At 33.6% G+C, this 18,550-nt stretch overlaps 3 protein-coding genes across 5 annotated transcripts; 1 reads left to right on the forward strand and 2 right to left on the reverse strand.

Annotated features, from left to right (window-relative positions):
• Positions 1 to 1,180: 1,180 nt before the first annotated feature.
• LOC116774417 (uncharacterized) lies at positions 1,181 to 2,666 on the reverse strand. Its single transcript, XM_032667146.2, has 3 exons — positions 2,556 to 2,666; positions 2,292 to 2,489; positions 1,181 to 1,371 (listed from the first exon to the last, which is right to left on the reverse strand). Exons 1-3 carry the CDS (start codon positions 2,578 to 2,580, stop codon positions 1,250 to 1,252), a joined length of 345 nt encoding a protein of 114 aa, XP_032523037.2. The 5' UTR covers positions 2,581 to 2,666; the 3' UTR covers positions 1,181 to 1,249.
• A 742-nt stretch (positions 2,667 to 3,408) lies between these two features.
• On the forward strand, positions 3,409 to 11,742 carry LOC116774381 (NEDD8 ultimate buster 1-like). Of its 2 annotated transcripts, XM_032667098.2 has the most exons (14): positions 3,409 to 3,642; positions 3,842 to 4,101; positions 4,268 to 4,368; positions 4,938 to 5,059; positions 6,161 to 6,318; positions 6,725 to 6,921; positions 7,560 to 7,684; positions 8,412 to 8,575; positions 8,836 to 9,004; positions 9,378 to 9,458; positions 10,020 to 10,128; positions 10,413 to 10,430; positions 10,517 to 10,595; positions 10,664 to 11,742. In XM_032667098.2, exons 1-14 carry the CDS (start codon positions 3,517 to 3,519, stop codon positions 10,788 to 10,790), a joined length of 1,836 nt encoding a protein of 611 aa, XP_032522989.2. In that variant the 5' UTR covers positions 3,409 to 3,516; the 3' UTR covers positions 10,791 to 11,742. The 2 variants fall into 2 exon arrangements, with proteins under 2 accessions (XP_032522989.2, XP_032522990.2); XM_032667099.2 differs by lacking the exon at positions 10,413 to 10,430 and having other exon boundaries at positions 3,410 to 3,642.
• Positions 11,743 to 11,774: 32 nt separating this feature from the next.
• LOC116774382 (TNF receptor-associated factor 1) lies at positions 11,775 to 17,237 on the reverse strand. Of its 2 annotated transcripts, none has more exons than XM_032667103.2 (10): positions 16,910 to 17,237; positions 15,802 to 15,909; positions 15,363 to 15,511; positions 14,749 to 14,962; positions 14,032 to 14,173; positions 13,820 to 13,920; positions 13,547 to 13,742; positions 13,350 to 13,465; positions 13,130 to 13,285; positions 11,775 to 12,426 (listed from the first exon to the last, which is right to left on the reverse strand). In XM_032667103.2, exons 1-10 carry the CDS (start codon positions 17,003 to 17,005, stop codon positions 12,205 to 12,207), a joined length of 1,500 nt encoding a protein of 499 aa, XP_032522994.2. In that variant the 5' UTR covers positions 17,006 to 17,237; the 3' UTR covers positions 11,775 to 12,204. The 2 variants fall into 2 exon arrangements, with proteins under 2 accessions (XP_032522994.2, XP_032522992.2); XM_032667101.2 differs by having other exon boundaries at positions 15,796 to 15,909.
• Positions 17,238 to 18,550: the final 1,313 nt, after the last annotated feature.

Consider the following 18,550-nt stretch of genomic DNA (forward strand, 5'->3'; position numbering starts at 1 on the left):
TGACCCTTTATGCTCAAAAGTATAATATAAAGGTTGGTGTTTTAGTGAATGCCTGTACATTTACTATACGACCACAGAGAATAAAAAAATTGTTGGCCTCTGGGATTTATATAAAAGTTTTAATTCCATATATGTAAATATGCCGACAAAATAAAACTTCTATTGATATATAATAAGTTGCAAAATTTCGGCGGCATTGATTTAATAGTAAGAAAAACTTACAATATGAATGAACATATAAGATTTAATGTAGAAAACAAAAATGTTTAGATTTAATTTTACCGTTTGTCTGTGTATAACTTGGTTAATGCATTTGAATAAAACAAGTCAGACCCACATAAACAAAATATACTTGTTATGTATAACTATTTTAATAAAATCGATAATGTTACATATTCGTAAAGGCTTTTTATGATATCACCAAAATCTTTCGACAGGGCACTAAAGGACATCGTTGTTAGTAAGCTTTCTAAGTATCATACTCTCTTCCGATTGCCTGAATTTCTGACTCTTTGAGAGATTTGGCTATAGAAGTAGTTGTCGGTATCTACTCATCTGAGACTTAGGGATCTGTCCTCTCCGCAACTCTATTTTTGTTGCACACTAAGCATCTGCTGTTACTGGGTGCTTACGCAGATGATAATACAGCTTTATAGTAACCAATAGAGATTATAAGAGGTGATGCTGAAGCGTGTTAATTTTGCAATTCTTTCAGTTCAGGGGGGAGGGGGGGCGTCAATCTTGTGAAATATCTAAATTCAAAAGTATGTTTTACCGCTAAAGGAATCCGTTCACTTTGAATACAAGTTTTCAGAATGTATCCTCCTTTTAATAGATGATAATCAGACCGTCAGAGAGTCTATATTTTAGTTGGAGAACTTTCTCGCTTACAGACGAATCCTAAAGCTTCCTATTTTCTGACTCTCAAAACTAAAATTTGGAACAGTTGGCCTCGTCTGTGTTCCTTTTATCGTACAATTTGGAGTATTTCAAGGAAAGGGCGAATGGGCTTTTACTGACATCGTTACCTTTCTATCGACGGCTACATTTTCACATACTAGAACAGGAACTAATCAAGAACTATCCACTCGAAATAACAAAATTAAAATAAATACTTTCGGTACCAGGATCACGGGTTAGGATCTAGTTTATTTCTTAGTTTCATTACCAAAATCAAAGACTTATTTTGACAAATTTAATTATTGATATTATATCCATGTTTCAAAATGGCTTCCCTTTTTTTTGGGTATTACACGGCCGATGGAACCGGTCCTGCAGTAGGAATGTAACCAGAACTTCTTCCTAGAGCCACCAAATCTTTGATTATGCGTCTGGTGCGGCGATCTTCATCAGCTTGTCCATCATCCTTGTCTAAATAAAATTAAACTTTATTAAAAAATATTTCTCTTTAATGAAACTTTTAAAAATAAATCCCTAATCCAACTGACTTGAAATCAAAAACAAACAAGACCATTTCCAGTCTCAAATCTTAGGTTACCCTTAAAATCTTCTATAAATTGAATAAAATTATTTACCTTCTTCAAAGCTTAACGAAATGAGATTCGTGATTACTTAGGCTTATCTTAAAAGATTTCTTCGTAAAATGATAACGAAAGAAGATATTCTGTGTGAATGAATCTTCATTAAGTTAATCGTTATATCGGTCGGAATAAACACGCCTCTAAAACGATACTGTTTTGTGGATTCGGTTTACTTTCACTCAAACCATACACATATTCTACGAGACATTCATATTCAACGGTCATTCCTTTTCCGGACCACACGCCTTTTATTACGTTTTCCACTATACCAGACGATATAAAAGTAGTTTCACCCTAAGAAAATGTAATTTACTTAATACTTATGCTCGGAGATTCAAACGCTTCAAGAGATCAATATTACTATACATAGTCTTAAGTGAAACTAGTATTATTCGGATTTACTACGCGGATTTTATTATTAAAAAAACTACATAATCCCGACGTTTCGGTTACTTTGCAGCAACCGTGTTCACGGGCAAACGTCGGGATTATGTCGTTTTTTAAATAATAAAATCCGCGTAGTAAATCCTAATAATACTAGTTTCATTTAAATGAATACTCGCGAAAATCTTAGATCTCATTAGAGTCTTAAGTTTTCTTCCAACGTATAGCGTAAGACATATATTGATTATATCTATATAATATTAATAAGACTTTTATATTACAAAATTTATTATATTATAGTACCGGTTTAATAATTAATCAATCAACATCTTTATCTTTATGATCATCTTTAATAACGCATCTTACCTTTCTCAACACTAGCAGTGTCATCATTTCTTCTTGTATTTAATTCTTTTTGAAATTGGCTTGAAGCTCGACGCCAAATTTTGTTAAGTTGGCTAACAACAGGTGACTCAGCCAGCTGTTTGGCTAAAGCTTGGACGTCCTCCATATTGGCAGTGAGGAGAATATAACCATGAGATGTTTGCAGAATCACACACAGCGCTGAGAAAAAAAAAATATTAATTATACTGTACTGAAAATAAACAAATTTAAATTTTTCTTACTTACTCGCTATCCACCATATACACAACATTTTTATCAGAAATTAAATTCTTAAATTAAAAGAAAATTAACACTTAAGATTTACTGACTATAAAATTTTATGGGGTAATTATTATTCAATGAGCATTTTTAATAATTAGCATTTCATACCTAAAAGATATTTAGGTGCAAACTACATGTGATAAACAAACTGTACATCATTGGGCATGTTTTTGACCGACTACAAAAAAGAAGTCTCAATTCGACTTTATCTATAATTCCGCCAAATATAAAACTGATTTCGACGGTTCTCACTTCTACTACTTGCTAAACGATGATGTAATTTATTTTAGCAAAAAAATTTAAATTAAAAAAATTTAATTTAAATTTAAATGTATTTTGAGAGTCCTTAGACTCAAAATACATTTACTTAAGTAAAACTTATTAAAACCCTCAAACATATGCTTCGAAACTATAGTTGATTAATTGAAAAAGTTACTTTTTCAATCGGTATCCTTGCAACCGACTTATGCATTAAATTTATCAAGGTCGTTCAATTTCATGTGTTCTGGGTCTGATTGAATTTAACCATAAATATTTTGTAATTTTGTCAATTTCTCTTTAAGGCCCTTGCTTTGAAGGAATTAAAGTATTATATAGTTTTTTTAAGTTACATATTAGGAATAGTCACGTAAAATTTTAAAATCTGTCGTTAGTCTTTGTTACTAAATTACATTGAAGCACCCTGTCTCATTGTAGTAATCATTTCTTTATTGAAGTTGGTAAATAAGATGTTTTTACGTAAACTTCATGAGCAATCTTATTAATCTGTTACACTGAAAAATGCTGCCACTGTCAGATATGAATCGTCCGTCAATCGCAGTGTCAGTATTCAGTAATCAGTGATCACTTTAATGTCGCTGAAGACAGCAGTTGTTTTGACCTGAATTTTTTTGCAAATCACTGTTCCAATATATTATTTCGAACAATGGAAACAAGTCTCGAGTATGAAGATTTGTTGATTAAATTAAGAGCCAAACTCAATGAAAACAAGATCAAATTGTGGGAACCGCCTTACATTTCGGAAACTGAGGAGTACTCCCAGAGCCTTAAGGTTTGTTTATGTTTTTCTTTTATTTACATTAGAACCGGTTTCTCATTGACTTGAAGTTTAACAAAATATTTGGAGTTGTAATTAATGAATTTAAGATTTAGCATTAACAGTATAATAAATAAAAATAATAACAATTATTTTTAACGAAATATTCTTGGGAAATAATTAAATATACACAGGAATTATCTTTTCTTTCTAGGATCTCTCTAAAAAATATTCCGAAGAACTTAAACATGATGAAAATATAATAATCCAAGCTCTTTTTGAACTCCAACTGCATTCAATAGAAAGGTCAAAAGCTAATAATGAGTTTAAGCAGACTGGTTACGCCACACTCAGGGTGAAAGCCACAGTACAGGGAGAAAAACCTAGAATGTTGAAGATCATGAAACAGCTAGATGTTTCAGGTGATGAATTGATTGAAGCCGTCGCAAACTTGCTGGAGGTTGCTAAGAATAGGTCAGTTTGTTGTCCACTAATTTGCATTCTCTAAGTTTTTCCATAAAATCCCTTTGTTTAACTAATATTCGGTATTTAAATTCCTATACCATTGAAGTGATAATTTCAATAAGAGGATTTCTTTGTTTTATTTGTCAATTGATTTATAAATTACTCTAATTTACAGAGTCAAACTTATATACAATGGTAAATTAATAAGACAGAGTCCAAATCTTGAAGAACAAGGCATCAAAAACGGTGTACAGATAATGGCACTGGTTATGGCTGGTAAGAAAATTATATACAGTAATATTTTCAATCAAAAATACACTTAAAATTCTTCAATCAAGTTCTGGAACTTCACTTTGAACTTACAATTTTTGTAATATCAAAATTGATGCGATTTAGTTATTTATATTTTGTAAACAATAATTATATTCTATACTATTCATTAATATAAGACACAAAGACAATGTCACAACACTGGTATTGCTAATCTAATTGTGATAAAATTTGCCAAAAATATATTACGATAACCACAGATTATCTACAAATAATGTTTACAAATTTTACGAGAAGCATTAATAATTGTTAGTACTAAATCAGTGTTCTTTGAGTTAATATTATACTTAAAAAGTGATAAACTATACAAGTCATTCCCTAATATTCTTTGTAAAACAAAATTAAGGTCATAAATGTTGTGTATTAGTTCCACTTGTTCAGTGTTCTTAAATAATAATATGATGTAAACAATAATATAGACAGAGAACTTTATTATATTAGGTTCTGTTGATAATACATACATTATGAATTTTATAAATAACTACAGAAAGCTAATTACTTCTTTCTGATGTTAGAAGCTCCAGAGCAGATTAAGAAAGAGGATAAAATTTATCGTGAGATGAAATCCACATTAGATGATGCTACATTACTGTCGGAGTATGTGGACGATATCGCAGATGATGAAGAGTACATGAAGGTATGTATTACGAGCTTTTATTATTTATTTATGTATGTGTGTATCTTGTTCGGATTAATTTGAAACACATATCTTCTTATTGAATTGAATTTTTTTCTACATGCTTACATAGCAATGTATGATCGAATTTATGACGTCATAGTTAAAGCAAAATGGCGTCGTATCCAAAATGGCGGATTAAAAATTATTAATAAAACTCTATTAAAAGTGGCCGGTAATAACAAAAATATTTAGAATTAATTAAAAGTATAACGTTGTTAAAAAAAATATTATATATTTTAAATATGATAAAAATTTCTACTATCTGCTTATGATATCTTTAAAATATTTGTATGATATAAAAACATGTCGCGGATTTTTTCATGTGTATACAAACGATTAAATTAAATAACTTGAAAGATTGATTTTAATTATAATTTTTTTAACAAAATAAGTTAATATGAATACTTATATCATGAAAAACACTGGAAATTAAAGATGTTACCAAAGGCAACTAATAATTGTGATTCCCTTCACAGAGCTTTTTTTTATGGTTGATACATTTAACTTTGTCTACCAGGCCCAGGCCCAGGCCCAAGTTCTTAATGGCATTATATATAGTAAAGTAAATTATAACAGACATCAATATTATTAATAGTTCTTACATTGCATAAGTGCAACTCAAAAGAGAAAATTATTTTTGACTGCCCTTAACAGCTTTGTTTATTTTATTCTTTACAAGGCTATGGAATTGTTTGTTTTAAATAATTTTCAAATTAACTATTCTAAGACGTGATGACGTCAGAATGATTGTTTATATTTGTTATCTTTTCTCGCTGTCCGTGTTACAATGCTTGTAATGTACGAAAAAAGTTAGGCTATGTATTTAACATAGAAAAATGACGCAAATATGAACCAAGCCTATTAGATTACGATTAGATTAAGACCGCGGTGACCATCAGAATAAAATAAATTATAATTTAATTAAGTAGTTTTTTAAATTTTACTTTTTGTATATACTCGTTCTGATCATTTTTAGTTTTTGAAAACCTTGTAAGCTACATATTATTATTGTGATTTCTGTTAGTAATTGTAATAAATCTGCTGTTTATGACATTGCAGCTGGAAGATCAATCTGGTAAGGCAATTAAGCTGCCGCCAGCTGAGCGTAGGTCCTTACTGATAGGGCTGGCGTTACACGAGCGAGGACGAGCCGCAGCTAGGAAGCAGGACTATTCGCTGGCGTTGGTGCTATTCCTTGAGGCTGATAGACAGTTCAGGTGAGACCTGTGAGAATGTTGCACAATTCTATTGGGATAAGTTTTTACATAAACTAGGTGGTAATTGAAAATTCAACCTTATGCTGGATAGGAATAAAGTTGAAGATTGTAAATACATTATACCAGTAATAGTCTATACACTCCTGACTTGAATACATTTAGATTGTAAGCGGATAAGTTTGATATCTGACAAGTGTCTTTTATTATATTTTCACCTATATTTAAGCGCCTCCTCCGGACAGAGGTTCCATCTTAACCCTGATCAAAACTTCCTAACTTAGAAGTGCCTATAGAATAAACATTGCCTGCTGCCGGCACTTGAACTGTTAACTCGTTAATCTTTTAATATATATTCAGACCACATGGAATCTTATTCCAAAGTAATTTTCCCATTCTCTTCGCCCAGTGAATGCAGATCTTCGATCCTACAAACTGTTGACAACATCGCTGTGCTGCAACTGGACATATCCTGGTGTTATCTTTGTCTTCGGAGTCTTGCTTCGGCCGGAGACGCGGCCGCTCGTCTGGCCCGCGCCGAAAACGCGTTCAGGCTTTCGTATGGCGAGGATCATCAGCGATTGATCGCTCTCAAAGGAACCAATGGTTAGTTTTACTTGACATGGAAATTAGGTTTTATGTTCAGTAAATGGATCAAACCTCATACTCAGATGTGGAAATAGTTCTGAACAATAATATACATAGATATGGCGAAGTGAGAGTGGGTAACATATGAGAGATTGGATACTGAAGCTAAATCAGCTAGCTCCCGCTCGCATAATTTACTCAGTAAGAGGCGACACCTTCTGGCACTCAACGGTCGCGCCGCGCGGGCGTCGGGTCCTCGCGCATAATAATACTTATAAATATTTTGTGAAAAAATTCCCGAAATCGACACTAAATCGAGATTATCTAATTTTGAATATTTTTTTAAAACTTGTGTTATTTATTTTATTTATACTTTTTGTACCATTTGTTGGGACATACATAAATGTTATTCATTAAAGACCTGTCCCAAGCATCCTTGGAAGAAAACTTGCTTTTTGTTGGATTTTTTTTTTTAATTTACAATAACTTCTACCTTAAGGCCATTAACCCCGTGCCTAGCTTCTGTAACCAAACAAGACAACAACCACGTATTTATCGAACTAAGCTAACTGTGGCCTATCTTATGAGCAAAAAAAATCATAACTTAGTAATGGTGCCCATTGACTCGTATAGTAAGTCTAAAATATTTTCGATAGCAAATGAGAGAGTGCTTTTCATGCGGCTCTACCTGCTGCAAGGGATTGTGGCGTATCATCAAAACAAACGTGACGAGGCCAGGGTTCTGCTGGAGAAAGCTGAGAACGAACTCAGATATATTAAGGTACTGTCACTAGTTAGGGTTTAAGAAGCGGTTTAAATTCGGCATTACACAGAAAATACAATAGTTGTCTTCATCAGGGCTGCACGCTGCATCGCTTGTATCGGCAGATCGCATCACGACACACTGACTCTAAACCGGCTGTTTTGTACACGAAAATCCTATCACTAGAATATTCCAATACATTTGTTTATACATCAACAATTGAAATATTCTAGTAAAGGTATCGGTAAAACGTTCGTCCGCCCGCCACGAGAGGACGCCGTTGTCTTGACGTGGAGAATATACTCACTAGAATATTCCAATACATTCTTGTTAATACATCAACCATTGAAATATTCTAGTAAATGTATTGGTAAAACGTTCGTCCGCCCGCCACGAGAGGACGCCGTTGTCTTGACGTGGAGAATGTTCTACCATGTTATTTAGTAAGCCGCTCTTTAAGCCAACGCGACTGTATGAAGAACATTTCTTTCCGTTAAATTAATTTATATGTACATTACTTAATATTTCTTTATTTGCTTTTGATAAAATAAAATAAAATGCCGTTCTTATATTAATTAATTGTAAGAAACGGAGTGACCTTTATGTAGCACTGAATTGTCCTCCGCAGTGTTTCTCGATGCGTTAGTAGCCAGAGGAAGCAGTACCTAAAAATAAGCTGATTAATTTTGACTTTAAAATAGTTAAAACAACTCTTTTAAAGTCAAAATTTTCTTAAATATCCTAGGTCGACGAAGCCTCAGTAGAAGCATTAACAGAGCTAGGCTGGTCACGCGGTCAGGCTCGGACAGGTCTACGAGCGGCTGGAGGTGACCTGGACCGAGCACATCACTACCTTGAGGAAAAACGAGCGGAGAGAGAGACGGAAAGAGAAAAACATCGAGCGGAAAGGTGAGGGGTGGGGGAGAAGATCACGAAGCAGAGACTGACACACATAGCGAATGTTTGTGAAGAGAAAGATTTTCTACGACTCAAGCCCTTATTACTTTCGCTTACATTATTTTTGTTTGCAATTCCATATTTCCTGTGACCTTAGTGCTGCGCGGCCGACCGCAGCAGAAGTAACGAGCCGTCTGCATACGGCAGTAGCTTGAACAGTAGGAGGTGATCATTAGTTAGTTAGCTTATATCAAAATTTTATCTAACTTCAGACTCCAGGCACAACTTGGTAAATGTCTGGATGGCTCGTCCGTGAATCCCCAACTAGTTCAAGCGCTACAAGGCATGGGCTACACAAGGCGGATGGCGCTGCTGGCTCTAAGGAACTCTAACAACAGTGTAGCCGATGCTGTGAGGCTCATACAGGAACACCCTGAGATGGTGAGCGAAAAATGATCCTAGCTGAACGTTATAGAGTCCAGATTTTTTTTACCAATAAAATCCTATTTTTTCATACAATTAAATTGAGTTATATCTCGTCTTCAAGCTGACTTTCTGGATACCTTCTTAGAACTCATATTATATATATTTCTCCTCCCTGGCTAGAGTCAGTCTTAATAATTCATTTTAATATATTCTCACCAACCTTTAACCAGTCGTTTATACTAGTAACTAAAACTACTAAAACACATTACTTCTTACTACTTAAAAACATTTTACAAGTGATGATTCAATATCATCTAATGTAAATGTTTTTTAAATATTGCTAAAAACTATTAAACGAATTCTCATACAATGTTCTTTTGTATCGTAGTTAGTGGAGAGTGACTCGGACGACGCCACTCCCAGTTCGGACGATTCACTGCCGGAGCCGGACAACAAGCTGATCGCTGAGGTGCGTTCACATGTGATAAAAGTACTCAACATTGGCTCCACACTCCCCCCCGGGTCCACAGAGGCGGAACACGGGAAAGTTTTAGTCCGTGATTCATAATATCGCAAAAAATTTAGCTGACACTGAAATCTTGACGTAAAATGTTAAAGGAAACTGTTGCCCGTTCAGTATTCAATACAACGGCGACAATATCCATAGTTGGATGTAAGTTTACAATTCTTTTGGAGGTTTTAGCAAATGATAGCAATGTAACCGCAATGAGGCCGTTGGAAGTAACCATTTTTTTTAAGTTAGCAAAAATACTGTGATTGTGTATTCTAATAAATAGTACAAAAAATTAATTTTCTTACAGAATAACAGATATTTATATCAGTTTGAAGTCGTTAAGAAATAAGTTATCAGTAAACAATTATTATATTAAGACAGGCTCAGTAATCAGTATGAGAGCCATTACAATTCCAATAGGAATAAGCTCTTGAGTCCCTCCATGAACAAGGTGGAATAACCGTTAACATAGAGAATATTCATAATAAGAACCATTCTAAGCTAAGTGTTTCTTAGTTGGAATCAATGGGCTATCCTGTATCTGAAGCCCGCAGCGCTCTCCGCCTGTCCAGGAACAACGTGTCACGGGCTGTGGAAATACTGCACCAAGGATGTGAACACTCGTGTACGGAAACCTATTTTATATTTATACATATATTCTTTGCCATATATATATATATATATATATATATTTTTTTTTTTTTCATTGAAAACGTTACCAAATTAATACTTAATATGTCACATAAGCATCACTTACGCTTATGATACTTAAGCTTACAAACTAAAAGTATTTTTACACTTACTCTAAATCTCTTGTTATTTTTTATTTTTATAACTTAGTAGCGTTTAATTAATCTATCGTTTTTGTCATCATTATTAAAAAAAATTGATTTATTTCCGCTCTCACAGTAAATGACGCGATATCAGGTATGTTTTATTTGATATTAAAATCGGCTTATTTGTTCATATGCCACTGCTATCCTAATACTCATAGTATTTATCTTCCAAAAAAGGTGAACCAGGCTCATCGAACCCGTCAACGAGCGCCGGAGTCACACGAAAGAAGCAAAAGAAGGCATCGAAATTAAAAAAGTAACTATAGAATTTAATTTTACTCATTCAGAAAACTACACCTCTATATGATATAACTTATACTATAGGAAGAAAGACCGAGAGAGTGCCCTACACCGCCTGCAAAATACAATACGCTCCGAGGACGACGAGTACCTCAGCGGAGCCCTGAACGAGGAAGAAGCGATGTTAGGAACTTACCGTGCACTTCTGTAATAATTGTTGGTTTTATTGCCGTGCTTACAATCAGCAATGATTAATATAAGTGTACGTATAAAGCACTGTAAGTGTCGGTAACATTAATGTTACGATGTTAGACAATGCATATTTCTTCTGTTACTATAATACTATTGCCACTATAAGTGTCTGTAACTGATAAGTCTGTACTTACAGATCGAAGTCCTATCTATTAGAGCGCGTAAGTGTTTTAGGTATTGTAAAAGTTTTAGTGTTCTGTAAGTGTATACCGGTTGCACTGTAAGTGTTACTGACTAGACTTAACTTGTATCCCGTGTGTTATGTAAGCTTCGTTTCTGTTACTATATCCATCGTAATCACTATAAGTGTCTATAACGCGTGCACTGTAAGTGTAAAGAAATTGGCTAGTGCCTGTTTTTACCACTTAAAGGGGTTCTCAATTTCAAATTTAACAGCTACTATAAAGTTTCTCACTTAAAAATGTTAACACATTACTATTACTTTCAGTAAGTGAGTGAGAGACTGGTAACTGTCGGTGTCTAGTTAGACGATGGTAACTTATATTTATCGTACTGTAAGTGACCTTGAACCTTTCGTATCTAAATGTATATAATTTGTCGTGTCATATACGATAATTCGTATTTTTCAAATTATCATTTTTCTTATTCTATGTAGTTTTCTTTTAAAGTCTTCCAAAACATGTTTTACATAATAATGTTTTAATTTTTGCGCAAAATTCTCAGCACGTCCGTCTTTAAGACGTTCGCTACAATTTTAATACCAATATTCTAGTTTATCTTACGTTTTTCTTAAATATTACATAGTACCTAGTAGTTTGATTGAAAATATTTTTTTCATTGCCGTTCCTCCACCCGTGTCAAATAGTTGTATGTTATTAATGTTGCATAGCATTATGTTTTCTGTCTTTACGTGTTGATGTGATGATAAAAATTAAAAACTTTCAGAGTTATTATTGTTTTATTTAATAAAACCTGTAAAATACTAGAGAATATATAAAATTGGCGGGTGTTTTGATTTCATACATTCCGCTAATCTATCTGTAATTGTCATGTCACAAAAATGTCATCTAATAGCTGATTAAGGATATAATTTAGGTGAACGTAAAAATATGACTGGGTCTATACAGAATCCCCACTATTCTTTACGGCAAACTTTTAGAAAGCATTCTATACAGTATTCAGAATCATAACACTATTCGTTTATTAAATAAAAACGTTCACATCGGTGAAATATTGCGAAATTCCAGTGTGAATGAAGCCTTAGCATGAATAGAAAGGGATATAACTGCAAGTTTCTAGCCTTCTTCATAAAAACAAAATGCACCTTCTTTGTATCTTAGAAACATGAGATTAAGTTTTTTTGTTCCAAAATCTTCAATAATTCTTGCAACTTAAATGTAACAGTGATTTTCTTATTGGTTTACTATAAATTCCAAGAACATTATATCATTTTTGATGTATTCAAATTTATCGAGACTGGTGTGAGGTATGAAGATGTACTGTTTCTTCATCTGTATGACGTTAAGGTCGAGGGATTCTGTCGATCTGGTCTTGTCGTCGCCGGAGATGTCGTAGTCGTGCCGCTTTGAAGACGATTTACGACGCAAATCCAGAGTTTTAACAACATCCGTTGCCTGAAAACGGAACAGCTATTGAAATAAATACTAAATTTACTCTCCTACGATGTAATTAAATGTGAATAATAATAAATAAACAACGCAAGGGATAAAATTGTGCTTAGTTGCTGCTTTCGTTGGGTGTTAGTTAGTGAAGGAAACGTCGACTTTTAATGTCTTATCGGAAGTGTGGGGATTGTATAGTTAATAATTTCAGTATGAATACAGCAAATAACTCATCGACTGTCTTAAAATTTAAATATAATGAAACCTAAACTCAATGACATCAGTATTTACGTCATTTAATATCTGCATCCTCATGTGGAAACAAAATTCGTAATGAAAGAAAAGTCCCACAATTCAGTTGGTAGAATGATTAAAATATTTGTATAGTCTTTATAAAATGGTCTATCTATAAGTAGTGAATAGATATCTTTATTTATAGTAATGGTCTTACAGTGTTGTCTGTCACTTTACTTATGAATTAATGTAAGGATCAATGGACGTAGAACTTGGAAAAGAAAAGATTTTAACAATACTTTTTAATGTCCACCTACATAATGCGTAAAATGTAACATCTAGTCCAAAAATGTGCCAAACAAGATTAAATTTAAATACCAATATCAAAACAACAAGAACACGTCTAGTCACATCATTGAATCTAATAACCTCACATCTGTTTGAGAGCTTGTCTTTGGTAATTATTGTTGGATAAAATCACCTGACTTCTATTGGCGGGCTGATCCTTCAAGACGATGTTGATTGTGAGATCGCAGGGCCAGTCCAGAAGTTGGTCGTACGGGCCGGCCACAAGGCGTAGCGTGCACGTCAGATGTCGTCCTTTCCATTTACCGATACCGTTCAAATTTAATTCAGCCTGAAACAAATTAGAGCTTATTTATTGTTTCGCCATAAACTTCCGTGTTAAAGAAATACTTTACCTTTAATGTGTAACCGTATTTGCTGGTACGGAAGAGAGGACTTGTCAATACGGAGTCTTTTTCCTTGGCTTCTTTCATTCGGGCCTGGAAGTTATCTATTCGCCAGATAAGATGACCTTGAAAGAAAATATACTATTGAAAAACTTAAAACGAACAATTAAAATATATCCAACAGGTTGAGTGAAAGTTATAATGACCATTGTCTCCACCGAGCTCCGGATTGTCCAAGCTGACCTTTGACTGGAAGTCTATGAGCTCGTTTCTCAACTTGTGGTAGGATTTTGTTAAAGCCCTGAGATCTCTAGAGACCAAGTCCATCTTAGCTGTTTGTTCTGACGCTTCCGCCCTAGCATCTGCGCTGGCTACTTCCAGAACTGCTAAACGATCTATTGCCTGGAAGTAAAGGCGATTGCTGAGATTTCCTTTCATTAACCACTGCTTTGGAATAATGTAAAAATAAATTATCTCACCAAACGACCCCCAACCATCTCACCCATTAATCCAATTTGATTTTCCTCATTGCGCTGCCTCTCTTCTTCTATTGTCTGCTTTAGATAGTTTACCGCTTCCTCTAAAATGATCAATAATAGTCTTTAATCGTTTAGCCACTTTAAATTTTCAAGGTTTGTTATACTATAATAACACTTAAAGAACGTTTTTATGTTTTTTTTATATTCCTTACCCAATGCTTTGATGCTCCTTATCCTATTATCATGATCTGTCATCGCCTGTTCCAACAGCTCCCTCTCTCGTTGCTCGTGTACGAGACTATTTACGACGCTCTCTAAACGCATTGCTGTATTCATCTGCTGGCTTTGTAACTCCTGACATAATACAATTAATAAAACACACCTGTTATATGGCACAATATGTTTGATAAAGCCTCGTCATGTCAAAGCGTCGAATTTTTGTTTATGAAAGGAGAGATTATGTATCTGAGATGGCTTGAAAACGTTATCCTTCATAATTTAGAAATCTTTTAGATGTTATCCTTAGGTCTACGAATATAAACAAAGATTTGCTAGCGAAAAAATACGTATGAGTATTTATTAAGCCATTATTTTAAACTAGTATGGTCACCGAATACTATATATATACGGATATACGCTCAAGTGACAAAAGTAATGAAATAAGTATTTATCGAAAGTGACAGAGTTATATTCTTATTGAGTACATGCAGTTATTAATTAATTTAGAAAAATAACCCGACATTTATACAAAGAATTTGATAATAATAACCAGGTATCAGACTATGACCATTCTGCGCGGGAGTCTCCGCCTTCTAAGTCTCATGAAGGTAAAGATAATAGTTTAATTAATCAATTTTTTTAGGCATATTCAAATCTTTTTTTTTAAAGTCTATCTCAAAGTCGCATATGTTGATTTCACCGCCATATACCTGTAAAGCAAGCTGGACATTAGCGAGGTCGTGTTTGAACTGTGCCGCCCAGTTGGCTGATCTCTCAGCCTCATCATCAACAGCGGCTCTTAAGGAAACTAACGTTGAGAGGAAGTGTTGTGCTCGTTCCTCGACCAACACCAACTTGGATCTCAGGTTGTCTATCTCAGTGGACTGGACATCACGATGACTGGACTCCTCGGTGAGAATCAACCTTATCAGACCATATTAATACTACAGTTAATGGATTAAATTTATACAAGACTAGAAAACATGTTTGTCAAATAAATGAAACTAATATTTTCAGATTACTACACGTTTTATTACTTCAAAAACTACATACTCCCGAAGTTTCGGTTACTTTGCAGTAACCGTGATCTCGGGCAGCCGAGATGAGATCACAACCACTTTTACTTTTACTATAATACGCGCTGTAATCCGAAAATATTAGATTCATTTAAATGAATACTCGCGAAAATCTTGGATCTCATTAGATGTTTATCCAAATAAATATGATTTATTTATTTGTTTAACTTTTAGTAAAACTCGTCATGATAAGTTCTTGTATTAGAAGTTCTAGTATTAGAAGATTAGTCAAATTTCAGAATACTTACTTGATGGATGTAATTTCCTTCTCAAGGTAAGAGACACAGTCCTCTAAGGGTATTGAATGTGGAGTCCATGTATGAACGGTGGGCGTTCCTTCATGAGGAGGAACCGGGTCGGAGGCACGGACATGACTGGGAGAGACAGCTTCTCGATTCTGGAGATATTTGACTATAAGTTTATTAAACGAACATATGATTACAATAGAGACGTTAGGACTTGAAGATCAAAAAACTGAAAGAAAAACATATGCCGTTTGTGAACATTTATAAAATAATTGAAAAGATAATTTAAACAATATTTATTGCACACATTAAATATTTACATGAAACAGTGTTGTTAATATAATATAATGATTTTGATTTGACTACAAAGTAACGACTAATTTTGCAAATTGTTCATACAGAATACAATATGTAAATCATATATAAATGATTTTACCCTTACCATTTGAGGGCAGTCCTTGACGTGTGTATCCTTGTGTTTCCTCTGTATCCACGCTCCACATCGCAGCGGACATTGCTCTAGTATACTACCGCATTGTTTCAAATGATTCTGTAACAATTTCCTAACTACATTTTCTTGATTCAGCTGAGGTGTTTGGATAAAATCAGGAAACGAAAAAAGAAATGACGTCACTGTATCTGTAAATCATAATGCCTCCGTATATGGTTTGATAAAAATTTTACAACTTAATAAAATTTTACATTCATAACTTAATTAATTAATGTATGTATTAGATTTTTTTAATGGTCTATTGACATATACAAAAACCCTCTTTTACATTCACAACGTTCCTTGAATATCAAAAACGACTGTTAATGAATTTGCTCGATAATTTTAAAAGGGGCCGTATCGATAAAACAACATTTGAATAATTTAAATATATTAAACTAGTTTTAAGGCACTGAATAACAAAGTATGTAATGATTGAAGTTTAAGTAAATAACAGTCTAGTTAAAAATCTAAATACATAGTATATTACGCTTAAGCTACGAAAACAATTCAATAAAATGATGTAAAGACCGAAAACCGAACTATTCCTATAATAAATTTGTTCCTGAATAAACAATCTAAACTTCATTAATGTAAAATTATTATATTTAATAATCTCAACACTTCGTGATAACATATAAAACAAAACTCCTTATCGTAAATTTTGGTAAGATCGATGATATGTGCATTCCTTTGCGAACCTTCATATCTCGAGTACCTATATATTGATAAAGACGAAGTAAAAATATAATAGCAAGATTTTTACGAATAAATGTACATTTTGTCAAGGACTCTACTGATCTGTTAGGGACTTATTCAAAAGATTTAGATTAATATACAGTTACCTGAACTTTTAAAACACTAAAGAGGTTTAATTGGAAACTAAATATTATCATTTTCATCAATAATAAAAAGTAGTTTAACACAAATAACATCGAAAGAAAAGGAACTAAATTTATAATAGGTTTAAAAAATTGGTTGAAAAATGACTAGATTACCATCACGTCATCACGGTAATCTCATCATATTTCCCATATAAATTAATTCAATTTCAGCAAACCTGTAATTTTCCCATCTCGAACATTTCATTACAAAAATAGCAGGCGCTGTCCCGGGCCCGATCATCCACATCGGCTTCGATCCTTTTAATACTCATTTTCGCACCAATTTTTATAATTTCTATTCAACATACGGCACGTAAGTATTTACCGCTGCATTGCTTCTGCTTTGAATCACGAAAACATCGATTTTAACACGTTATTCCGACAATATTGAAACTTTTTAAACCCAACAATGAAAAGGTTCCAGAAAGGCACCAAATAAACTGCACTTAAACCTTTGTTTCAGTAATAACTCTTACAGATTTCAGACGTTACTAGAATAAACGCCCCTCTGGCCGAGCGTGTGTCATATCACGACACCTGATAGGGCTGATAACACTGATAAGGAATGCCAATTATTTGTAGGAACATTATTTTAGTGGGTCAAGGTTAAACGTTTGCTTAACTTAAGCTTCTGTTTAGTATTATTTATTAATATAATAAGTATATCGTCTATGTAAAACTTCAGAACTTAATCGAAACTTTAAGTCATAATTTTTGCATTCGTTAGCTGATAGGTTTTAAATTAAAGAAGATTTTTATTATTTTCATTATGAATCAAACAGAAGTAAAAGACCAACAGAATTCACGAGGACCGCAAAATGTGAATAAAAAAATAAACACTCAAACCAGGTACACACACGGGGTGAACACATTTTTATTTTTAGAATTAATTGTGATTATGCAAATTATGCAATTTCATTACGTAATCAAAAATAAAACAAACGAAGTAGCCGACAAAAACATGTATAGTAATCCAATTCTTTAGCTATACCAGAACATTCTTTGTGTTATCTTACGATTTAATTTATCCTCAGTAAACCAACATGGCAGCCAAACGTCAGTACATACCTACATAAATTTTTAAAATGTAAACATTACACCACCAAACGTATTCTTGTACATAATTGTATATAATTAACATAATCATATATTTTGTCTGTAATGTTATTTCTATTAAGCAATTTATAAAATTGCTTTAGTTACTAAATATAGAATTTACAGTGACGATGTAAATAAGGAAAAAATACAGAAAAACCATACAGTGTTGCCTTAAAAAATGTTGTATTGCTTGGTTGCTTGCTTAATAATCCATGGTGGACAAATAGAGAAATATATAGTACAAAAATTTTCGATTTTTTTTTTTTTTGGAAATTCTACCTGTGGGAAAAAAATGGCAACATCCACATTATTATTCATTACACTTTTCTTCACTAAAATACGTTAGCGAAATTCGGCACTTACAATATAAGTACAACCTACTAAAAGACCTGGGCTTGTCCAGAACTAATATCAATTCATTCTTGGAACGTACTTCGAAGGCAGCCCTAGTAGGTTCTTTTCAAATTTGGTTAGGTAGAGAGTGGAGCTTAGACGGTGGAAGTGAGCGTTTGACACGCGTTAGTTAGGGTTCCCATAAACCTACTCCTGGGTCGCTAGTCCCAGGTTCTGTTAAAGATCCTCTCCCTGTAACGCGATGGACCCGGCACCCACACGGTGAATCCATTGAATGCTAAGAGGTTTCTTCTCGTGTAAACCATTTTTAGCGCCTCATCTATAAGCCAGTAGTTGATGTTGCCTCATCATATAAACAAATTAAC

This window comes from Danaus plexippus, chromosome 26 (genome assembly GCF_018135715.1).
Source record: "Danaus plexippus chromosome 26, MEX_DaPlex, whole genome shotgun sequence".
Lineage (NCBI taxonomy): Eukaryota > Metazoa > Arthropoda > Insecta > Lepidoptera > Nymphalidae > Danaus > Danaus plexippus.